This window comes from Pseudophryne corroboree, chromosome 9 (assembly GCF_028390025.1).
Source record: "Pseudophryne corroboree isolate aPseCor3 chromosome 9, aPseCor3.hap2, whole genome shotgun sequence".
In the NCBI taxonomy this organism is placed as follows: domain Eukaryota; kingdom Metazoa; phylum Chordata; class Amphibia; order Anura; family Myobatrachidae; genus Pseudophryne; species Pseudophryne corroboree.
The window spans coordinates 183,646,544-183,669,898 of NC_086452.1; the positions used below are offsets into that span (position 1 = coordinate 183,646,544).

The 23,355-nt window shown below is 48.5% G+C and overlaps 1 protein-coding gene across 1 annotated transcript in view; it reads left to right on the plus strand.

Annotated features, from left to right (window-relative positions):
- Window positions 1–442: 442 nt before the first annotated feature.
- The window catches only part of LOC134956863 (dimethylaniline monooxygenase [N-oxide-forming] 2-like), a 105,752-nt gene continuing 82,839 nt past the window's right edge, over window positions 443–23,355 (plus strand). The window contains exon 1 of the mRNA XM_063938756.1: window positions 443–580. Coding sequence (XP_063794826.1) covers window positions 449–580 — 132 coding nt within the window. The 5' untranslated portion in view covers window positions 443–448. The remainder of the gene's footprint in view (window positions 581–23,355) is intronic.

Below are 23,355 nucleotides of genomic sequence, written 5' to 3' on the forward strand. Positions count from 1 at the left end.
CCTTTCAGACTTGCAGCCTGATGCGGCATATTGCTGGGTTAGTGACGTCACCGCTGATGCTACCGGAGGCGGCGCTTGGAGATGATCATCTCCAAGTGCCGCCTCCTCCTATGCAGAGAATGGGTGCAGAGTCGTCTTGACCCAGCTTACCCATTCAAACTGCACGCATTCTGGGTCGATTCCGGCTTCAACCCAGATTGCGACCTGGGATGAATTGCTGGGACACTCGACTCAGGATATTGCTTTAGGACCCATTCGTACTAAGCAAAATCCAGGGTTGATGCGCGTTCATGGAAATTTTTGCTAGTCTGAAAGGGGTATTCATTTACTCAAATCAGTCCAAGGTACAATCTCTGTGAATAAATTAAATGCAATTAAAGGTGCTAAGGTTAACTTAATGTTACATACTGCATGATGGTTAACTGTCTTTTTTGCCATTTCAGGAAATATGTCTAAGAGAGTAGTTATCATTGGTGCAGGGTGCAGTGGACTTACAGCCATCAAATGTTGCCTGGAAGAGGGTCTTGAACCCACATGTTTTGAAATAAGTAATGGCATTGGAGGACTCTGGAAGTACTCAGTAAGAATACATTAAATTGAGTTTTATATTGAACTGCTTTTTATTTGCCTGAAATCTAGGTAATGTGTGCCTTTATGTTGTAGTCGTGTAATCTTCAGTAATATATTAGAATTGTAACACTTACTCACTTTCCTTTTTTTAATTAATTAATTTTATTTTTGTTTAAAGAGCATATTTGATCATTCATTGGACAATATGTGCTTTAGCAGTGCTTTTTTCCGGGGTGACACTGTTAACAGTATTCAGTACAACAACTTGTTTTTTTTTGTGTATAATTAATTTTTATAACTAGTACCAGAAATAAGATGACATTTGTGAAATTATTTCAGAGATTAATTTTCTAAGAATTTGAAGATTTGTCCAGATTATACATTTAAGATACTATAAATCTTGTTATTTTTGCCGACTGCCAGTTACATTTTTTCATAGAAAAAAATAAATGCATACTAATATACGATAACGAATCAAAGTTTAGCCTTTAGTGTTTTAAACCTATAGTGTGTGTTTGTGTGTGTGTGTGTGTGTGTTTGTGTGTGTGTATGAGAGAGAGATTAGAGAACAAATAGATCAGACTCACTGATAAATTATAATTACCACTATCAGTGGTATTTTAAGAGAGGAGGAGACCCGTGTGCAGCCTCCTCTGTCTGGACCCCTCCTTTCTAGCCAGCAGCGCTGTAGAGTCTGAGCACAAAGGGCTCAGACTATAATATGCATGTGCAGGTCTCTGGAAAAATGGTGCAGTGAACTTGAGACAGTGCTCCTAATGCCAAACTAGTCATCCAGGTGATAGGCGTGGGGGGTGGCTACTGTTAGGGGTCCTGAATAACTGCTTCTGTTCAGTTGTGAATTGTGTATGTGTGCGTGTCTGTGTATATATATATATATATATATATATATATATACCAGCAAATAGAAAACCACAGCACTCGCCACCCAGAAGTGGGGTGCAGTATCCGCACTCACCACTAATAGGGTGGGGTGCATGTAGCCCATGGCCACCTACTCAAAAATATAGAAACAAAAAGTTCAGCACTCACCAAAATGAGCTCACTTATCTTCACAACATCAATGAATAAATGATGGGGGTTTAGTTAGTGAATTGGCCAATGCACGGAAGCCTGCATACCGCTCCAAGGTACCCCACCTTCATGCAGGTCCTACACTATCACAAAATCATAAAAATTAAAACCTGGCAACTGTATCACATAATATAACTGCAAATATGCCTACTTGGTGTAAGGTGTACCTGCCATGAACTGCATGGCTTTTAAAAGATACACTAGTCACCTGACACTGGCTGATAAATTACTAGAGGGCAGCTGACACAGGTTTAAGATAATTGGGGTGCATGAACAAAGTTTGTGGCCACAGTTAATGAGTTAACCAAGGATTAACCCTGAAATATACCAGCAAATAGAAAACCACAGCACTTGCACCCCAGAAGCGGGGTGCAGTATCCGCACTCGCCACTAATAGGGTGGGGTTCATGTAGCCCATGGCCACCTACTCAAAAATATAGAAACAAAAAGTTCAGCACTCACCAAAATGAGCTCACTTATCCTCACAACATCAATGAATAAATGAATAAATGATGGGGGTTTAGTTAGTGAATTGGCCAATGCACGGAAGCCTGCATACCGCTCGCCAAGGTACCCCACCTTCATGCAGGTCCTACACTATCACAAAATCATAAAAATTAAAACCTGGCAACTTTATCACATAATATAACTGCAAATATGCCCACTTGGTGTAAGGTGTACCTGCCATGAACTGCATGGCTTTTAAAAGGTACACTAGTCACCTGACACTGGCTGATAAATTACTATAGGGCAGCTGATACAGGTTTAAGATAATTGGGGTGCATGAACAAAGTTTGTGGCCACAGATAATGAGTTAACCAAGGATTAACGGTATGCAGGCTTCCGTGCATTGGCCAATTCGCTAACTAAACCCCCATCATTTATTCATTTATTCATTGATGTTGTGTGTATATATATATATATATATATATATATATATACACACATATACAGGGCCGGCTCCAGGCATGTTCGACTAGAGCGGCCGCGCGGGGCGCCACTCTTACAGGGCGCCGCACGCTGCGGCCGCCATTTTCCTGCCTGGAGCCAGCCTCTGTGTGTCCGACTCCGACTCCCGGCCGCTTGTGTGCGCGCTATGCAGCGCGCTGTGCGGCGCCGGCGTCTGACGTTGGACGCCGGCGCCGCGCAGCGTGCATAGCGGGCACACAGTTTTGTTCCTCCGTCCGCGGCCCGCCCACAGCAGTATTCCCGGCTCCCAGCAGCACCGCAGTGTCAGTGACAGACAGGTAAGTTAAAATCTGTCTGGCACTGTGTGGGGCCGTTTATTTTTCTGGCACTGTGGGGGCATTATTTTTCTGGCACTGTGGGGGCATATCTGCACTGTGGGGGCATTATTTTTCTGGCACTGTGGGGGCATATCTGCACTGTGGGGGCATTATTTTTCTGGCACTGTGGGGGCATATCTGCACTGTGGGGGCATTATGTTTCTGGCACTGTGGGGGCATTATTTTTCTGGCACTGTGGGGGCATATCTGCACTGTGGGGGCATTATTTTTCTGGCACTGTGGGGGCATTATTTTTCTGGCACTGTGGGGGCATATCTGCACTGTGGGCATTATTTTTCTGGCACTGTGGGGGCATATCTGCACTGTGGGGGCATTATTTTTCTGGCACTGTGGGGGCATATCTGCACTGTGGGGGCATTATTTTTCTGGCACTGTGGGGGCATATCTGCACTGTGGGGGCATTATTTTTCTGGCACTGTGGGGGCATATCTGCACTGTGGGGGCATTTATGTTTCTGGCACTGGGGGCATTTATGTATCTGGCACTGTGGGGGCATATCTGCACTGTGGGGGCTTTTATGTTTTGTGGCACGGCGGTCATTTATTTATCTGGCACTGTGGGGGCATTTATGTTTTGTGGCACTGGGGGCATTTATGTATCTGGCACTTATGTATCTGGCACTGTGGGGTAATTGATGCATCTGGCACTGTGGGGGCACTTATGTATCTGGCATTGTGTGGTCATTTATGTATCTGGCATTGTGGGGGCATTTATGTATCTGGCACTGGGGGCATATCTGCACTGTGTGGCCATTTATGTATCTGGCACTGCTGGGGGGCATGTCACGTGTAGCTGGCACTGCTGGGGGGTATGTCACGTGTAGCTGGCATTGCTGGGGGGCATGTCACGTGTAGCTGGCACTGCTGGGGGGCATATCATGTAGTGTATCTACTAGGCGTCTGTGGCTAGGCAATGTGTCTATCGTGCGCTGCCTGGCGCAAAGTGTCTATCGTGCGCTGCCTGGCGCAAAGTGTCTATCGTGCTCTGCCTGGCGCAAAGTGTCTAACGTGCTCTGCCTGGCGCAAAGTGTATAGGAGGTTCTACCTGGTGCAATGTGTATTAGCTGCACTACTATGTGGTGTAATGCGAATTGCCACTACTCTGTGGTCATACACCTTCCCCACGAAGCAACGGCCCTAAATTTTTGCTTCAGCATGTGGGTGGAGGAGCACCAAGCATTACAGTATGTACATCATTTTGCCCTCCTTACTTAAAAATGTGCCCTCCTTGTGATCAGCACCCTGCCCTAAAACGTGAACACTATCATGTGTAGCTGGCACTGCTGGGGGTCTATTGTGTGTAGCTGGCACTGTTGAGGGGCATGTCATGTGTAGCTGGCACTGCTGCGGGGCATGTCATGTGTAGCTGGCACTGCTGCGGGGCATGTCATGTGTAGCTGGCACTGCTGCGGGGCATGTCATGTGTTGCTGGCACTGCTGCGGGGCATGTCATGTGTAGCTGGCACTACACTGGAGACATTGTGTGTAAGGAACACTACTGTGGCTGTTCTGCATAAGGCTGCTAATTGTGTGCATAGAGGGGGTGTGAAAAAATATATTTATTTATAGTTTAATAATATGAAGTTACGAGGCCACACCCACTTTCCCAGGAGGCCACGCCCACTTTTCCCAAAGCGCGCGCGCCTTCGGCGCGCGCATAGGGGTTGGGGGGCGCTTTTACATTTTCTCGCACAGGGTGCTAGTAGGCCTGGAGCCGGCCCTGCACATATACACACATATACACATATACACACACACATACACACACACACACACACACACACACACACACACACACACACACACACACACACACACACAGTAGTGGCCAAAATTGTGGAAAGCGTAGCAGCTTGTAGCACCAATATATTTTAGTATTATACCAAAGAGCATACATCATTACAATGTCAATTTCATTTAGAACATAAGACAACATAATACAACGAACTTTTTAACAACATTTTACATTTTGAAAACCGTTATATGTACTGAACTGTGGGAAAGTACTTTTCTTAGTTTCGCACAATTGGGGTCATTCCGAGTTGATCAGCTGTGCTAAATTTAGCACAGCTACGATCATCTTCCCCGACATGCGGGGGGACGCCCAGCACAGGGCTAGTCCGCCCCGCATGTCAGTCCGCCCCCCCCCACCCCCCCACACAAATACAAAAGCATCGCACAGCGGCAATGCTTTTGTATTTGTGGAGTAACTCCCGGCCAGCGCAGCTCCTGCTGCTGGCCGGGAGTTGATAGTCGTTGCTGCTGGCCGCAACGGCTGTGTAAGACGTCACGCAGCCGCCGCGCCCCCCACTCCAACGGTCGGGCCACGTCTGTGTTGGCCGGACCGCGCTGCCGTCCAGTCCCCTGCCGCCTTTGCCTGTCAATCAGGCAGAGGCATTCGCTACTGTACGGCGGACTTCAGCTGTCCGGCACATGTGCAATTCCGACCCGATCGCTGCGATAAACTGCAGCGAGCGGTCGGGTCGGAATGACCCCCAATATTCATTAGTACTTTGTTGGGAAGCCTTTTGCTGCAGATGCATACCTCCCAACATTGGTGGCCAGTTGGTCGGGACCTTTAGCGTTCCGAAAGCGCGCCTGCAACAGAAAAGGGGTGGAACCTAACGAAAGGGGCGGAGTCTTATGTCACTCCCATTTCTGTCACTATGGGGGTGTGCCCAGCATGCTTCGTTATGCTCGGCTACCCCCAAGCTGTCTCTACACTGTGAATAGATGCGTCTATTCACACGCTGCATACCCACTGATCTGCATAGTTTGTGCTCCCCCAACTGCCCCCACCTCCCCACCGTGGGACACTGATGAATTTGCTGCTATTAAAAGTGCCATTGATCATATAAATATGTCCCAAACCTTTTGCTGTCATACATCCCCATAGTATAACACTCTCTGGATGCTTCACAGTAGGTGTTGTGCACTCAGGTAGCAAATTTTCTCCAATTCTTCTGCGGACATATTTCATGCCATAACTACAAACTATGGTTATTCTGGTTTTGTCCCTCCAGATGACACTGTTACATTGTTTTTCTGGCCAATTGATATACTTTTTAGTGCAAAATGTGTTTATTGAAAAACAATAGCAATAACAAACGGTTAACATACAGACAATCGTAATAGAGAGTAATGTTGCAATACAACTGGAGGCCTGTTTAACTCCCATGGCCCTTAACAGAAAAGCATGTATCAATGTTATATAACAGCACAGCACATGGACAAATATAGTTCGATAGCAAACACAGCATGTTAACCGAATTAGCTCAAAGCAAAAAACAAGATAAAGAAGAAGAAGAAAGGAAAGATACCGAGAGAGGCAGAGAAGAAGAAGAAGGGGGAAAGGGTAGGAACAAGCATCAGAGTCCGAGTCAGAATCAGAATCATCTGGTCCAAAGCGCGAGTCTCCTGCTCACCACAGGGTGGAAAGCAGTACATTGAGATGAAGAAGCATCTAAGAGGACATGGAAGAACTGGAAGCAAGGATGGACCTAAAGTTTGGGAAATCTTTGAAAAGTAGCCATCGAGCCCACGTATCCCTGAAGGACGAATAGCTCCCCTCAGACCACCTTATATGGAGCGGGTTCCCTGGGCCAGAAGAGCAGTGCCAACAGGTGTCAGGGAGACCAAGACCCATTTTAGAAAGAATGTCAGGGCATCTATACCACCGAGAGATCAATTTGTACTGGGTCTCCACTACCAGTGTACTAGGGGAGCAAGCATGAGCCAGTTTGAATATTTTCTCCCAAACGTCTCCCCCAAGCTCCCGGCCGAGATGTTTGTCCCACGTCTCAGTAAAGGATGGGAGAGCTAAGCTGGAGTCTGTCAGTAGAAGGTTGTATATCAAGGAGATAAAGTGAAGCGGGGGTGACAGGCCGTCGCAGAGGCGTTCGAACGGTGTAAGGGTTGAGGGCCTCCCTCCAGGGTACCCCTGGGATACCAAGAAGTGGCGAACTTGCAGATAGCGCCAAAAATCTCTGGGCGGTAAGTGCCATTTCTCCTGTAAATCCGAAAAGGAGACAACCCCACCCCCGTCCATCAGCTGCCCGACCCTACAGAGTCCCAAGTCAAACCAATGCTGGAAGGCCCGCGCGTCCGTACCAGGGAGAAATCGTTCATTAAATAGAAAAGACATGTAGGAGGAAGTCGGCTAAAGTGATGGATAAAGGTGGAGCCATGGATATAGCTTATCTAGACTTTAGTAAGGCTTTTGACACAGTTCCACATCGCAGACTGCTAAATAAACTTGAAAGTTTGGGATTGGATATTAGGATTATTGAATGGATAAGATCTTGGTTGAAGGATAGAAAACAGAGAGTTGTGGTAAATGGAGTGCATTCACAGGAGGGAAATGTTACCAGTGGAGTACCCCAGGGATCTGTACTTGGACCAGTGCTTTTTAATATCTTTATTGGTGACATTGCAAATGGCATTAAAGGGAAAGTATGCCTTTTTGCAGATGACACAAAGGTATGCAACAGGGTAGACACACCAGGTGGGGTAAAACAAATGATTGAGGATCTAGGTAGACTAGAGGAATGGTCAAGAGTCTGGCAATTACAGTTTAATGCCAAAAAATGCAAAATCATGCACTTGGGTCTCAAAAATCCTAAAGCTAAATACAGTATTAATGGCACTATACTGGAAACTACTGAGGAGGAAAGGGATCTAGGAGTCACTATTTCAGATGACTTAAAGGCAGGTAAGCAATGTAACAAGGCAATGAGGAAGGCTAGTCAGATGCTTGGCTGCATTGGGAGAGGAATCAGCAGCAGAAAGAAAGAAGTAATAATGCCACTGTATAGGTCATTGGTACGGCCTCATCTAGAATACTGTATTCAGTTCTGGAGGCCATATCTTTAAAAGGATATTAATACATTAGAAACTGTACAAAGGAGGGCAACTAAAATGGTGCATGGCCTACATCACAAAACATACACAGAAAGACTGAGAAATCTCAATATGTATAGTTTGGAGCAGAGAAGGGAAAGGGGGGACATGATAGAAACTTTCAAATATATCAAGGGTTTTAACAAAGTCCAGGAGGGAAACATTCTCCAAATGAAGAGAAGCAATAGGACACGAGGACATGCACTGAGACTGGAGGGGGGGAGGTTCAGGGGAAATTTGCGGAAAAATTATTTCACAGAAAGGGTAGTGGACAAGTGGAATAGCCTCCCATCAGAGGTGGTAGAGGCTAAGACAGTAGAGCAATTTAAACATGCATGGGATAGACATAAGGATATCCTTACAAAGAAATAAGGATCAAATAAGGTTAGAGATAAAAATAATATAAAAAAAAAAAAAAGGGGCAGACTAGATGGGCCAAGTGGTTCTTATCTGCCGACAAATTCTATGTTTCTATGTAAAAAGAGGGGAATTTTCTAATCGCCTTCCAACACGCCAAAGTGGGGCCCACCGTGGGATGGGAAATGGCAGGGAGGGTGTGCAACCACGGAACAACGGCAATAGGCGAAGGGAGCGCCTGGCTCTCGACCTGCACCCACTGTTTCGATGGAGCAGCTCTAGACCACCAAAGAATCCTTTGGAGGTGGCATGCTCGGTAGTAACCTTGTATGTCTGGCAGGCGAAGGCCACCTTTGTCTCTCTGCCTAACCATCATAGAGAATTTCAAGCGGGGCCTCTTGCCTCCCCAGATGAATTCTCTAAATAGCAGTTGGACCTCTTTAAACCAAGTAGAAGGGATCTTGATCGGCAGGGTCTGCAATAGATATAAGATTTTAGGGAGGGAATTCATCTTGAGAATACCCAGTCTGCCTAGCCAAGAGAAAGACTTGGAAGTCCAGGACTGGAGGTCTGCCCGAAGCTTAGTTAGGAGAGGAGTGAAGTTGGAGTCGAAAAGACGTGAAAGATCCCTGGTAATGGTAGTCCCTAAGTATTGCAATTGAGAGGTGTGCCAGGTGAAGGGAAGTGCCGCTTTAAGTACAGATACCATGGTAGGCGGGGCAGTAAGATTCAGGGCCACTTATTTAGAGTAATTTATTTTAAAGTTAGAGAGCTCGCCAAAGAGCCTGAACTCAACCATTAGATTAGGCAAGGAAACTATAGGGTTCGTGATTGTAGCCAGTAGATCGTCAGCGAAGAGGGCAAGCTTATAGTCAGTGTCCTGAAGCCTGATCCCAGAAATATTTGGATTCAGCCTGATCGCCCTAGCTAGGGCTTCCATACAGAGAATAAAAATCATGGGGGACAGAGGACAGCCCTGCCTAGTTCCATTATTAATATCGAACGATCTGGATAAGGAACCGTTAATCACGATTCTAGCCGAAGGGGAGGTGTAAAGGGCCAGGACGCGATGTAAGCAGGTCGGACCCAGTCCCATGTGCCTCAACACCCAGCCATAAAACCCTAGTCAATTCTGTCTAACGCTTTTTCAGCGTCAGTGGACAGTAGGATTGCCGGGGAATCTTGTGAGGAGACGTAATGTATAAGAGCAATGATCTTAGACGTGTTGTCCTTCGCCTGTCGGCCAGGGACAAACCCCACTTGGTCATTGTGTATAAGAGAGGGTAGGATGGACCTGAGCCTATTAGCTAGGAGTTTGGTGAAGAGTTTGACGTCAACATTGAGAAGGGATATAGGCCGGTAGCTGGGGCACATGGAGGGGTCCTTGCCGTCCTTAGGGATGACTGCGATGTGGGCCTTAAGAGACTGCTTAGAAAAAGGATTAGTATCGGAGACTGTATTGAACGCGTCCAAAAGTAGAGGGAACAATTTATCCTTAAAGGCTTTATAGTAATTGATGGTGAAACCGTCAGGGCCGGGACTCTTCCCAGAAGGAGCGGATTTAATAGCATCATCGAGTTCTTGGGAAGTAAAGGGCCTCTCCAACTCCTCCCTATCACTGACCTGGTTTGGGAGTATTGTGGACTCTGGGTTTCTTCCGGTGACCGGGAAGAGGAACCGCAACTGGACCGCAGCAGAGATGGCCGAATATAGGTTTTCCTCATGCAGGATTTGGTCGGCAGACAGGAGGCACGTGTGGATGCTGGAGGTCTCCTGAAAGACAGAACTTGAAAAGGTGCTGAGGAATAAATAAAAAGTACCGGATGCTGGAGGCATCAACTACGCTTGTGAGTACTGGGTGCTTGGAGGCACTGAGGTGCTTGGAGGCACTGAGGTACTTGTAGGTGCAGAAGTGCTTGGAGGCACTGAGGTGCTTGGAGGCACGGAGGTGCTTGGAGGCGCTGAAGAACTCGGAGGCACAGAAGTGCTTGGAGGCACGGAGGTGCTTGGAGGCACGGAGGTGCTTGGAGGCACGGAGGTGCTTGGAGACACGGAGGTGCTTGGAGACACGGAGGTGCTTGGAGGCATGGAGGTGCTTGGAGGCGCTGAAGTGCTCGGAGGCACAGAGGTGCTTGGAGGCACGGAGGTGTTTGGAGGCACGGAACTGCTTGGAGACACAGAGGTGCTTGGAAGCACGGAGGTGCTTGGAGGCACGGAGGTGCTTGGAGGCGCTGAAGTGCTCGGAGGCACAGAGGTACTTGGAGGCACGGAGGTGCTTGGAGGCACGGAGGTGCTTGGAGACACAGAGGTGCTTGGAGGCGCTGAAGTGCTCGGAGGCACAGAGGTACTTGGAGGCATGGAGGTGCTTGGAGGCACGGAGGTGCTTGGAGACACGGAGGTGCTTGGAGGCGCTGAAGTGCTCGGAGGCACAGAGGTGCTAGGAGGCACGGAGGTTGGGCTGAAAGGGTTGGAAGCCACAGGGATACGGGAGCTCTGGAGATCACAACTTCAATAGCAGTAAAGATGATACTCAGGCGCCGGAGCTCTGCCCGGCGTCTGAATTTGAACTTCCCACCAGCGTCTGATTGGGGAAGCGCTTGATGACGTCACCCGCACCCTCCGTAAACGCCGGGCGCACCCGCGACGTCCACACTATGTGCGCCGGACGGAGCGCCGGGAGCCGGAGACTGCCAGTGAGGACGGCCGCCCGGAGACCCAGCGCCCCCCGGAGAGGCAAGTACGGCGGCCGCGGCGGTGGCATGACACTCCCCGGCATCCTCGGAGAGTTTAGGGAAGCCAATCTTTGTAAGGTAGGCGTCTACGCCACGTGACCTATCGCCATTCGAATCGGAGGAGGGGAGATTGTATAGGGAGGTGTAGTACGAACAGAATGTCTCCGCAATTTTATCCGTGTCATGGAGAGAATGCCCATGTGTGTCTTTTGCGGAGGGGATGAGCGAGAGCGCCCTCTGATTACGTAAAGCCCGGGCAAGTATTTTACCCGGCTTGTTGCCCCATCGGTAATACCGATTACGACACTTCCGAAAGGAGAATTTCACTTTATCCATCAGTAATTTATTCAGGGACGAACGGGCAGCGACAAGGTCTACATAAGTGTCAGGGGAGAGAGTGGCCTTATGGGTGGTTTCTAGGTTTTCATTTTGCCGCAAAATTCCCTCAATTTGGCCCAAACGTTGTTTCTTTAGATAGGAGCCCAATTGAATGCACTTTCCCCGGATTACACATTTATGAGCCTCCCAGATCGTCAAGTCTGAAATCTCAGGAGTGGCGTTACACTCAATACACATATCAATGGCATCCTCAAGTTGGGCTTTACAGTACGGGTCGTGTAATAGGGACTCGTTAAAGTGCCACGAGCATCGCTGGGCAGGAGAAGGTCCGATGACAATGTCAAGTCTGACCGGTGCGTGATCGGACCATGTTGTCTGGCCTATGGAGGCATCGCAGGCCAGGGGTAAGTGCCTGTGGTCAAGAAGAATATAATCCAGTCTAGAGTATGAGCGATGGGGAACTGAATAATATGTGTAATCCCGGTCAGACGGGTGGAATATGCGCCAGACGTCGGACAGCTGATGGAGGTGAAGGAGGCGCCGCACCTTCTTGGACGAGCGGTGATGCACTAACGTGGGCTTGGAGGAGGTGTCTAGGGAGTGGTCAAGGGCCCAGTTGAAGTCTCCTCCCACAATCAGGATCCCCTGTTTCAACGTGTCGACCCTGTCCAGAACAGCCTCGAGGAAGGCAGTTTGACCATGGTTGGGAGCATAAATGTTAACAATTGTAAAAGTCATATTAAAAATAGAGCATATAAGTAAGAGGCATCTCCCCTCCTCCAACCTGTGGACCACCACGTTGGTGATGGGTAAATGTTTAGCAAAAAGGATTGCCACACCCTTAGACTTAGAATGGGAGTAATTACAATAATACGAGGTGGGAAAGAACCTATTCCTGATATGAGGTGCAGAGGGGGAGTGTCAGAATTGAGTCTCTTGCACAAGGACAATATCAGCCCTCTCCGCATGAAACGAACGGAGAGCACCGGACCTCTTCTCAGGGACGTTTAAACCCCTGGCGTTTATGGAGAGTATCCTAAGTGAAGAAGCCATATGCCGTGGTGGTAGGGGGCCTCAAAGATCTCAGGCTGTGGACCAGATGAAGAGAGGAAGAAAAGGAAGGATAGGACAAAGGAGGTAAAAGAAGAAAGAGGAGTGTCCAAGAACAAGAAAGAAAAGAAGCGACATACCAGAGTAGGTCGAGCAGTAAGATACCGCAGCCGGACAGGAAAGGGACCGTAAGGGTGCCCCTGTCTCGGGAAAACCATAGCGGTAGGGGCTACAGTAGGGGGCCGCAGCCCCGCCATCCTAAAAACAATAATTTCAAGTAAAACATAAGCAATGAAGATAACTGGTGTTGGTTGAGCAATGCAGGAACAATAACATGAAAAATAACAATAATAGTAATGCTAATGGTAATAACGGCAATAATGGTAAGGGTCCTTTCAGGGTAGAGAGAGAGAAAGAAAAAAAAAGGGAGGGGGGAGGGGAGAAGGGGGGGTTTCAAGGGGCATAAATGAGGACCACAACTGCGTTAAGTGAACACGCAAGAATAAAGTACGGGGTCTTAATGCAGAGTAGCACTTGACAGCTACGCCATGGTACAAATATGAGAAACAGGGCATAGGTAATGTCAAGTCGTCTAAGGTGACTGAGGGGAGGGGGAGGAGAGGCAGAAAAAGAAAAAAAGGGGGGGGGGAAACATAAAATAAATCAAAAGTCATGAGGCAGAATCAACAGAGAAACTAAGCAATTGAGTCTCATAGGGGGGACCATCTGCGAACCCGACATGAAAGACTGTCAAAATCAGAGCTCGAAAAGGGCTAGCAAGGCCCTCCAGCTGGATTCTCTTCAGGTGGCATCCATCGATTGGGGGGGGGGATCTTCGCCTTTGGATTTCCTCTTCGGATTCTGGACCTTGTGCCACTTCTCTCTTCTGGATGGATTGACAGAGGCCAGGGAGGGGAGAGTAAAAGCTCGCCAATCAGGGAGAGAAATATCCTCCAGTCCCAGGGCAGTGCAAAATCCAGGTAAATCCACTGGGGATTGGAGAGAGAGGACCCGACCAGCATGGGAGACTTGTAAGGAGAACGGAAAACCCCATCTGTACTTCAGGTCGTGTTTGCGTAGCGCTTCCGTCAGAGGCTTCAGCAACCTCCGCTTTTGGAGCGTACGCCAGGAGAGGTCTTGAAAGATCTGGATTCAAGTACCATTGAAATCAACTCCATCCAATTTATTCTGCATCAGTTCCATGTCCGACCCCTGTTGAGCGACTGTGTCCCGAAGCTAGAGTAGCTGGTCCTCTACTGTGTCCCTTTCCTCCTCCAAAGAGACAACTCTGGTTCCCAGATGTTTTATATCGGATTGTACTGACGAGATCAGGGTTTGTATAGAGTCCTGAAGTCGGCATTCAAGAGCTTGCATGTCTTGTTTGGAAGGAAGGGAGCGGACGTGAGTAAAAATTTCCCCAATTTCACCACGCAGTTGGGTCATCTGGGCCCGTAGATCTCCAGTCGTGGGAGAGGAAGCCATCGTGGGCGGAGCAATACCCGTATCAGGCACAGTAGGAGGGGCGGGGGGTCAGGAACCGCCGGTATTGATAAGTAGGATCGGAGATTCGATTGAGACGGGGTACTACGTGTAGACCGGGTGGATTTTCCCTGTTGATTTTTCTTGCCTCTGTGTTAGGTGCCGCGGTCCGTGGTGCCGCTCGGTCTGCTTCCGAGCGACGCTCACGGCCGCCACACCTCCCTCGCTGCCCTCCCGGCGCCTAGCAACGCCAGGACGCTGTGCGTACTGTAGCCGCCGGGTCCCTGGCAACGCTAGGACGCCGGGCATCCACAACCGCCGGGTCCATGGCAACGGGGACGCCATTGGCGGACCGCGTTCCCCTTTGCCAAATAAAACTGGATTAGTTGTTCGTGCAGCAGGGCAGCTGCACAGCAACTATTAATTAGGGTCTGGGGGCTGGTCTTGCTGGCCCTCCTGTCATTGGCCAGCAGGGCCTTTTTATGGGAGCCAGCACACTGCAGCCTCGCCGGTGATAGCTTCCTGTATGCTGTTCCTGCCTTGCAAAGTTTGTTCCTAGTCTGCTGAATCTGGTCGATCCTGCTCCCTGTGCTCCCGAGTCCTGGAGTTCTGAAGCCGGTCATGGGAATCCTTCCAGTCCAAATGAACCTGTTGCAGTCATCTGGGGGTTCTCGCTAATTGGGGTTCTCTCCCGGTTTCGTGAGTAGCGGCTTCTGCCGCGTGTTGCGGCCTAGGCCGCTTAGTCCTTGCGTTTGTTTTGTACTGGTGTTTTTGAGGAGGTTTCCGCTTTTCACTGTCCTCCCCGGTACACGACGGTGCCGTGTGGGGTGTGGACAGTGGTATCTTTAGTTGTTCTTTTCCTTTGGCGGCGTGCCGCACATATATTTAGTTTTAGGGTTGTTAGTAGCCCCTAGCCTTCTGTTTGCTTTAGTTAGAGGTCACCTTGTTATTATCCTCTCTCGGTTCACGCCTTGTCTCACTCTAAGACCTGGGGCATCAGAGTTGGGCAGACCTAATCCGCCCTTCAAACGCGGCTGCCGAGGGCCCAAGAAACCATAGCCACGCAGGCGTGAACTGACCACACGGGTGAAACAATGGAGGTAGGCTGCTAGGGGCTATTTCCATACCACACCTTATTTCAGCATCACGTTCTGGTGCTCTGGACTCACTACGCAACATCTCTCTTGTTCTGAGCACCAGGAACGTAACATTATCACCGGCCACAAAAAAAAAAAAAAAGAAGAGTTATTTGTATCTGGTGGGCCTTGAAATTCGGCCTCATGAATCCGGCAGTATTAGGACCGAATCCCAGCCAGCTTTTGGCCAACCAGATTCAGGAACTAACTCAGATGGTTCAGGATCTTACTCTTCGGGTGAGATTGCAGGAAGATCTTTTGCGAGCCTCCCCGAGTATGATTCCAGAACCAAAGATGCATCTTCCCGATCGTTTTTCGGGTAACCGAAAGGATTTTTTTAATTTCAAGGAAGCTTGTAAACTTTATTTTTGGGCCCCGATCCTCTGGTACTGAGTCTCAACGGGTTGGAATTGTGATGTCATTACTACAAGGCGATCCGCAAACCTGGGCTTTTGGGCTAAAAGTCGATGATGCAGCCTTGCTATCTGTAGATGCCTTTTTTAAGTCCTTAGGCCTTTTGTATGACGACCCTGATAGGGAAGCGTCGGCTGAGAGCCACCTGCGTGCACTTAAACAGGGGAAAAATCCCGCAGAGGTGTATTGTACCAAATTTCACCGTTGGTCGAACGACTGTGGCTGGAACGACTCGGCCCTGCACAGTCAGTTTCGCCTCGGTTTGTCCGAAGTTATCAAAGACAGTCTCCTTCAGTACCCCGCTCCTGAGACTTTAGATAAACTCATGGAGCTTGCTATTAAAATTGATCGTCGTCTCAGAGAGCGGAGGGCTGAAAGGGGAGCTAATTTCAGGCCCAGTCCATGTGTGTATACTTTCCCTGAGGACGTAGAGGAGCCCATGCAAATGGGTCTCTCCCGGCTGTCCCCAGAGGAAAGAGCCAGAAGGCTAAATTCTGGGCTCTGTTTGTATTGTAGTGGCAAGGGACATGTTGCGCGTAATTGCCCAAATAAGCAGGGAAACGCGCAAACCAAGTGAATTGTGAGGGGGTTCACTTGGGTCTGCAATTAATCTCCTCTAACAATTCCTTATTAATTCCTGTAAAAATTTCCTTTGGTAGTCTCACTTCGTTGGTGTCGGCTTTTGTTGACAGCGGAGCTGCAGGAAATTTTATGGATCTTGGTTGGGCTCAGGCTTTGGGCCTTCTGCACATACCTTTAGATAAACGTATCACCATGCACGGCCTGGACGGTGGTCCACTTTCTAATGGGGTAATTACTCACCGCACGCCTCCAGTACAACTGACTGTCAGTACAACTGACTGTACATTCTGAGAAAATCGAGTTCTGTCTTACCCATTGTCCGGCTGTTCCCATTGTCTTAGGTCACCCCTGGCTTGCCTTTCATAATCCCACCATAGATTGGCGGTCTGGAGAGATTTCCCGATAGAATTCCTTTTGTGTTGAGGAGTGTATTTCGCGTCCAGTCCGGGTCGCGGCTGTCATTCCAGAACTTATTCCTTTGCAATATCAAGATTTTGCCGACATTTTTTCTAAGGGTAATGCGGATATCCTGCCTCCTCATCGGTCCTATGACTGCACCATTGACCTGGTTCCCGGTGCTTCTCTACCCTAAGGAAGACTATATGCCCTGTCTGGCCCGGAAACTACGGCAATGGATGAGTATGTACAGGAGAGCTTGAAGAAGGGCTTTATTAGGCCCTCAAAATCTCCATTGAGCGCAGGATTCTTTTTTGTTGAGAAAAAAGATGGGTCGCTCAGACCATGTATTGATTATCGGGCGTTGAATAAAATTTCTGTCAAAAATACCTACCCCTTTCCACTGATTTCAGTATTATTTGATCAGCTCCGTACTGCCGTTATCTTTTCCAAAATCGATCTTAGAGGAGCTTACAATCTCATCCGAATAAAATCTGGGGATGAATGGAAGACGGCTTTCAGCACACAGTCGGGACATTATGAATACCCGGTGTTGCCGTTTGGGCTGTCTAATGCTCCTGCTGTATTTCAAGATCTCATTAACGACATCCTTCGCGACTTTCTAGGAAAGTTCGTAGTCGTTTATTTAGACGACATTTTGATTTACTCTGAGTCCTTTGAACAACATATTACCCATGTGCGACTGGTCCTTCAGAGGTTACGGGAAAATCATTTGTACGCCAAACTGGAGAAATGTGATTTCCACATCACAGAAGTGTCCTTCCTGGGGTATATTATTTCTCCAAAGGGGTTTTTCATGGAACCAAAAAAACTCCAGGCAATCGTAAATTGGGCACAACCCACAAACTTAAAAGCAATCCAGCGCTTTTTAGGGTTTGCAAATTATTATAGGCGTTTTATTCATACCTTCTCAGATTTGGTTGCTCCTACTGTGGCGTTGACTAAAAAAAGGAGCGGACCCTTCCAATTGGTCGCCTAAAGCCAAGTCTGCCTTCCTGGCCTTGAAACAGGCCTTTGTCTCAGCTCCAGTACTCAGACCCCCTAACCCGGATCTCCCCTTTATTGTCGAGATAGATGCCTCAGAGGTTGGAGTGGGGGCTATCCTTTCTCAGGAAGACCCAGAGTCTCGGGAATTAAACCCATGTGCCTTCATGTCCAGAAAATTCTCCTCCGCAGAATCCAACTATGATGTTGGTAATCGAGATTTGTTAGCAGTTAAATGGGCTTTCGAGGAGTGGAGGCACTGGCCGGAAGGAGCAAGGCATACCATTACTGTGTTCACTGACCACAAGAACCTGCAGTATATTGAGTCAGCTAAATGGCTTAATGCTCGACAGGCACTTTGGGCGCTGTTTTTTACTCGTTTCAGGTTTATCATTACCTTCAGGCCCGGTTCCAAAAATACGAAAGCCGATGCACTGTCACGTTGTTTTCTTCCGGTTCACAATAACCACCCGGCTACTACCCCCATAGTCCCATCGTCTGTCATCCGGGCTGGCCTCACACAGGATTTATTTACACAGCTAGTCCAGCTTCAGCAGCAGGCTCCTAATGTCACTCCTGCAGATCGTCTCTTCGTCCCTGAATTTCTGAGAGGCACTGTTCTAGCTGAGTTTCATGATAATAAGGTTTCTGGTCATCCGGGTATCACTAAAACCTTGGAATTAATCTCTCGCTCAGTGTGGTGGCCTAATCTTTCTAAAGATGTGAGGGAATTTGTCAGTTCCTGTCAGGTTTGTGCTCAGTACAAGGTATCTCGATCGTTGCCGGTCGGGCAACTCATGCCTCTAGCCATTCCTCTCAGGCCATGGTCACATATATCCATGGATTTCGTGGTGGACCTTCCTCTTTCAGCTGGGTTCCGGGTCATTTGGGTGGTAGTAGACCGTTTTAGTAAGATGGCCCACTTCATTGCTCTTCCCCGATTACCCTCCGCTCAAGGGTTGGCTGTTTTGTTTCTCCGCCATGTCTTCAGGCTCCATGGTTTACCCATGGATATTGTCTCTGATCGGGGACCACAATTCATTGCCCGTTTCTGGAAACGTTTTTGTGCCTCATTAAATATGAAACTCTCTTTAACATCTGGGTACCATCGACAGTCTAACGGACAAACTGAACGTGTTAATCAATCATTAAAACAGTATTTACGGCTATATTCGGCCAAACTTCAGAATGATTGGTCTGAATTTCTTCCTTTGGCCGAGTTTGCCTATAATAACTCTTGTCATTCTTCCACCAAGGAGTCTCCATTCTTTTCGGTCCTGGGCTTTCATCCTAGAGCCAATTCTTTTTACCCTCATTTTCCAGTCTCTTCGTTGACCTCAACTTCCCGTCTCAGAATGATTTGGAAAAAGGTGCACCTTGCTCTTAAGAAGGCTGCCTTCCAAGAATTTTTTTTTTCAGATAGGTTCCGACGCCCATGCACTTTTAAGGTGGGAGATAAGGTGTGGTTGTCAACCCGCAACATCAAGCTCCGACAACCCTCGGCTAGATTGGGACTCAAATTTATTGGACCGTTCCTTATCGAAAAGAAGGTCAATCCAGTTGCTTTTCAGCTACGCTTGCCTAAATCACTCAAAATTGGCAATACTTTTCACTGCTCCCTTCTGAAGCAATATATTTCTTCCAGGAGATTCCCTCGGAAAACTTCCAAGGGTAGACCTCCGGTGGATGTTCAGGGGCAACAAGAGTTCCTGGTGGAGAAGGTTTTAGATTCCAAAGTTTCTCTGGGCCGGCTTTATTTTTTGGTTCACTGGAAAGGCTATGGCCCGGAAGAAAGGTCTTGGGTCCTGGATAACAATTTACATGCCCCTAAACTTAAGAGATTATTCTTTCAGGAATTTCCTCAGAAACCCGGCTTTAGGGGTTCTTTAACCCCTCCTCAAGGGGGGGGGTAATGTTAGGGGCCGCGGTCCGCGGCGCCGCTCAGTCTGCTTCCGAGCGACGCTCATGGCTGCCGCACCTCCCTCGCAGCCCGCCCCGGCGCCTAGCAACGTGCGTACTGTAGCCGCCGGGTCCCTGGCAACGCTAGGATGCCGGGCGTCCACAACCACCGGGTCCATGGCAACGGGGACGCCATTGGCGGACCGCGTTCCCCGTTGCCAGATAAAACTGGATTAGTTGTTCGTGCAGCAGGGCAGCTGCACGGCAACTATTAATTAGGGTCTGGGGGCTGGTCTTGCTGGCCCTCCTGTCATTGGCCAGCAGGGCCTTTTTATGGGAGCCAGCACACTGCAGCCTCGCCGGTGATATGCTGTTCCTGTATGCTGTTCCTGCCTTGCAAAGCTTGTTCCTAGTCTGCTGAATCTGGTCGATCCTGCTCCCTATGCTCCCGAGTCCTGGAGTTCTGAAGCCGGTCCTGGGAATCCTTCCAGTCCAAGTGAACCTGTTGCAGTCATCTGGGGATTCTCGCTAATTGGGGTTCTCTCCCGGTTTCGTGAGTAGCGGCTTCTGCCGCGTGTTGCGGCCTAGGCCGCTTAGTCTTTGCATTTGTTTTGTACTGGTGTTTTTGCGGAGGTTTCCGCTTTTCACTGTCCTCCCCGGTACACGACGGTGCCGTGTGGGGTGTGGACAGTGGTATCTTTTGTTGTTCTTTTCCTTTGGCGGCGTGCCGCACATATATTTAGTTTTAGGGTTGTTAGTAGCCCCTAGCCTTCTGTTTGCTTTAGTTAGAGGTCCCCTTGTTATTATCCTCTCTCGGTTCACGCCTTGTCTCACTCTAAGACCTGGTGGCATCGGAGTTGGGCAGACCTAATTCGCCCTTCAAACGCGGCTGCCGTGGGCCCAAGAAACCATAGCCACGCAGGCGTGAACTGACCACACGGGTGAAACAATGGAGGTAGGCTGCTAGGGGCTATTTCCATACCACACCTTATTTCAGCGTCACGTTCTGGTGCTCTGGACTCACTACGCAACATCTCTCTTGTTCTGAGCACCAGGAACGTAACACTCTGGCCATCAGAAGAGGGTGAATGAAAGGACCATCTCAAAAGGACAACACCATATTCTTATAAGGATGGCGGGGGATACATTCCCCCACTAATCAGACAGCATAGCCGGTGGAGAGCAGCCGCACTCACATCCCGTCAGCGAACACGGGGCAGGCACCCGGGAGTTTGTAAATGGGGAACAGACCAGCAATATAATACACCTCTATCAGAGAAGGAGCGTCGGAGCAGCACAGGAGTCGCTGCGTAGTATCTTGCGGAAGTACCCAGGTGTTGAGGGGGTGCGTGCAGCTGGGCAGTGCGGAACCTCTACCAACTCCCTAAAAGCAGGAGCCAAGCTAAGAGAGGTGGCCAGCCAGACAGCAGGGGTATGCAGATGCTGCAGGCCAGTATCACAGTAATCCCCAGGATGGATGGGGGATTCTGTGATCTACACTGCAGGCTCGGCCGGACTTCCGCGCCAATGTGATGTCTGTGGCGGGGGAGGCCGGGAAATCGAGGCTGCAGCTGAAGGAGTGATGGTGGGTCCCAATCTGTGTTCACGTCGCGGGCGGCCCCACAGGTCCGCAGGCAGCTGGAAAAGGTGGCCAGGTCGCAGGGATTTTAGGGGGGGAGAGTTCCTCACCGCACCGTCGACGATCCGCAGCAGTGACAGTGCGGCTCCCGTCTCCCTCCGTCTCAGGTCTTCCAAGAGCAGCCTGTAGCAGCGGACGTAAGATGGCCGCCGGTCAGTGTGAGGTGCCGGGGACGCTGGTTTCAGTTCAGTCCTCCGGGCGGCAGGGGTAAGGCAGCTGTCCACGGCTCGCGAAGGGCCCCCCACGGGTGGAAATACAGCCGGAGCGTCAAGGGGGAGGCAGGGTGATCCCACCCGCTGGCTGTACGAGGTGTCCGGGGGTCCGGCGGGCCGACACCAAAATCAAGGCCCCGGCTTCAAGTTGGTGGGGAGGCCTCAGCTGCGGGAGCGTCCACAACTGCTCCCGTTCAGTCTGTCGGCAGTAGGGGTTAGGGAAAGGGATAAGGAGGCGTATGGGAGTGCAGGACAGGGGTATAGCACCCCAAGAGGGTATTTTAGGAGGTTTAAAAGCAGGAGCTGGTGCAAGCTGCCACTGCTCTCCTCCAGTGCTAGGCCACGCCCCTTGATATACTTTATAGCCCGTTCTAATCTTTTATCTCTCAAACAAAGACAGAAAAGTGACTTTTTACTTGGAATTTTGGCATTTAATCCAAAATATTGATGTCTGCGTCAAACAGTCCTGGCATGGTGTTTACACCCCATTCATGTAAATCATTTTGAATTGCCTCTGATTATTTTTTTCTGTCTCTCAAGCACAGTTTTTTCATTCTTCTATCACAGCATTGTTACAATTCACCTGCCTCTAATGTTTGGCAGGTGAATTACAAGGAGAGGATTACCACTGGAGGTGTAGGCAGACACAGAAATGGTTAACCAGACTTGACTGTGGAATACTGTAATAACTTGAGCGATGTGTAGCAGAATTAAAGTTTAGCAGACTATGGACTCTTCCTTTAATACTGGAATGTGCAGCACCACACTTTACACTGATTATGGACAGCAGATGAGTAATATAACACAGCTATGAGCCAGGGCTTGAATACAGGACTAGAATGCATCACAATCACTGTTGCAGGTAATGAATGCCCACAGAAGTGCAGGAATACTAAGTTCTTTATTATAGCAGTGGTATAATAAGGTATGGCAGAGGAATCACAGAAACAATCCAGGGTACAATATGAACAGAGAGTAAATGGTTCTCCAGAATGAGACTTGCAGCAGAGTAATGAGATAGTTGAACAAGGAACCAGAGTAATATAATGCACGGAACTCAGATTGCAGGACTTGCACAATAATGCAGAACAGCATGCAGGCATAGAGGAAGTCCATAGAAATATGTAACACAAGTAATGAATGCTAGAGAATCCACAGGGCACAGTAAAAGTCCATAATACTTAGCTAGGTGGTCCTGGGACATGAACTGGCAAGAACAGTTGTTGCTGGATAACATTAACTGGCAGACCAGGCTTCTCAGCATAAACAGGAGCTAGGACTAAGACACCAGGCAATACAGATAGTTCAGGCAGGAAAGTAGTATAATATCACCGGCATCGGAGAACTCAGCTAGCTGGTTTTTAACAGCCACACTAACCAATGAACAAGGCCAACTCTAATTACAAACCCTGTGCACCTGCTGAGCTGCATGTACACAGAGCCAAAGGAACAGAACACACAGATGGATCAGCTGACACCAGATACATACTGAACAGAATCCTAACAAGCATGGTGTTGTAGATCATTTCCTACCTTTACCAGTTTGGTTTTGAATGGACGGAATTTGTTGATACTTACTCCACAGTTTTGAATTTCCTCCTTTAGTTATATTGCCACCTACTTTTCTTATCATTTTGTTGTAAGTGTTACCTTCTTCATGTAAAGTAATTATTTTGTGTTTCTTTCTAGGTGACCAGGCAACTCTTTTTACTTTGCTTGTCATACTAAATAAGTTACACAGCTTACTGAAGGAAATTAAAGTAAAATAAATGTGTAAAAAATAGCGATCAACTTAGTGATAGTAAACCATCTTATTTAGTTGTTTGATTATCAATTCTGGTCACAACAAATGTGAGATTACTCATGTTAACACCTTACTGGGTCCATTTTGTGGCATCACAACACCTGATTGGCTCTCAGAACAATCACTCCTATTGGTCAGTTTTGAGTTAAAGAAATCCCCGCTCTCTACAGGTAAAGTCTTCCTGTCTTTATTTAGTTATCATTTTTTATGTAATAAAGATAATTCATCGCGGTGAACTGCATTGTATTTTGTATAAAATTATCTTTCCAGTGATATATCTTCGTAGGATTTTCTTTAACAATAATGCAGTTACCAGGGGGGGGCTCCAATTGCCTCACTTCTTTTCCTGTCATCAAGCTGTGCTCCTTACAAGAGTTATGGAGTGGAGTCGTGAGTTGAACAGAAAACAATGGGTGGAAATCGAGCTACAGGTAGCCTCACTCC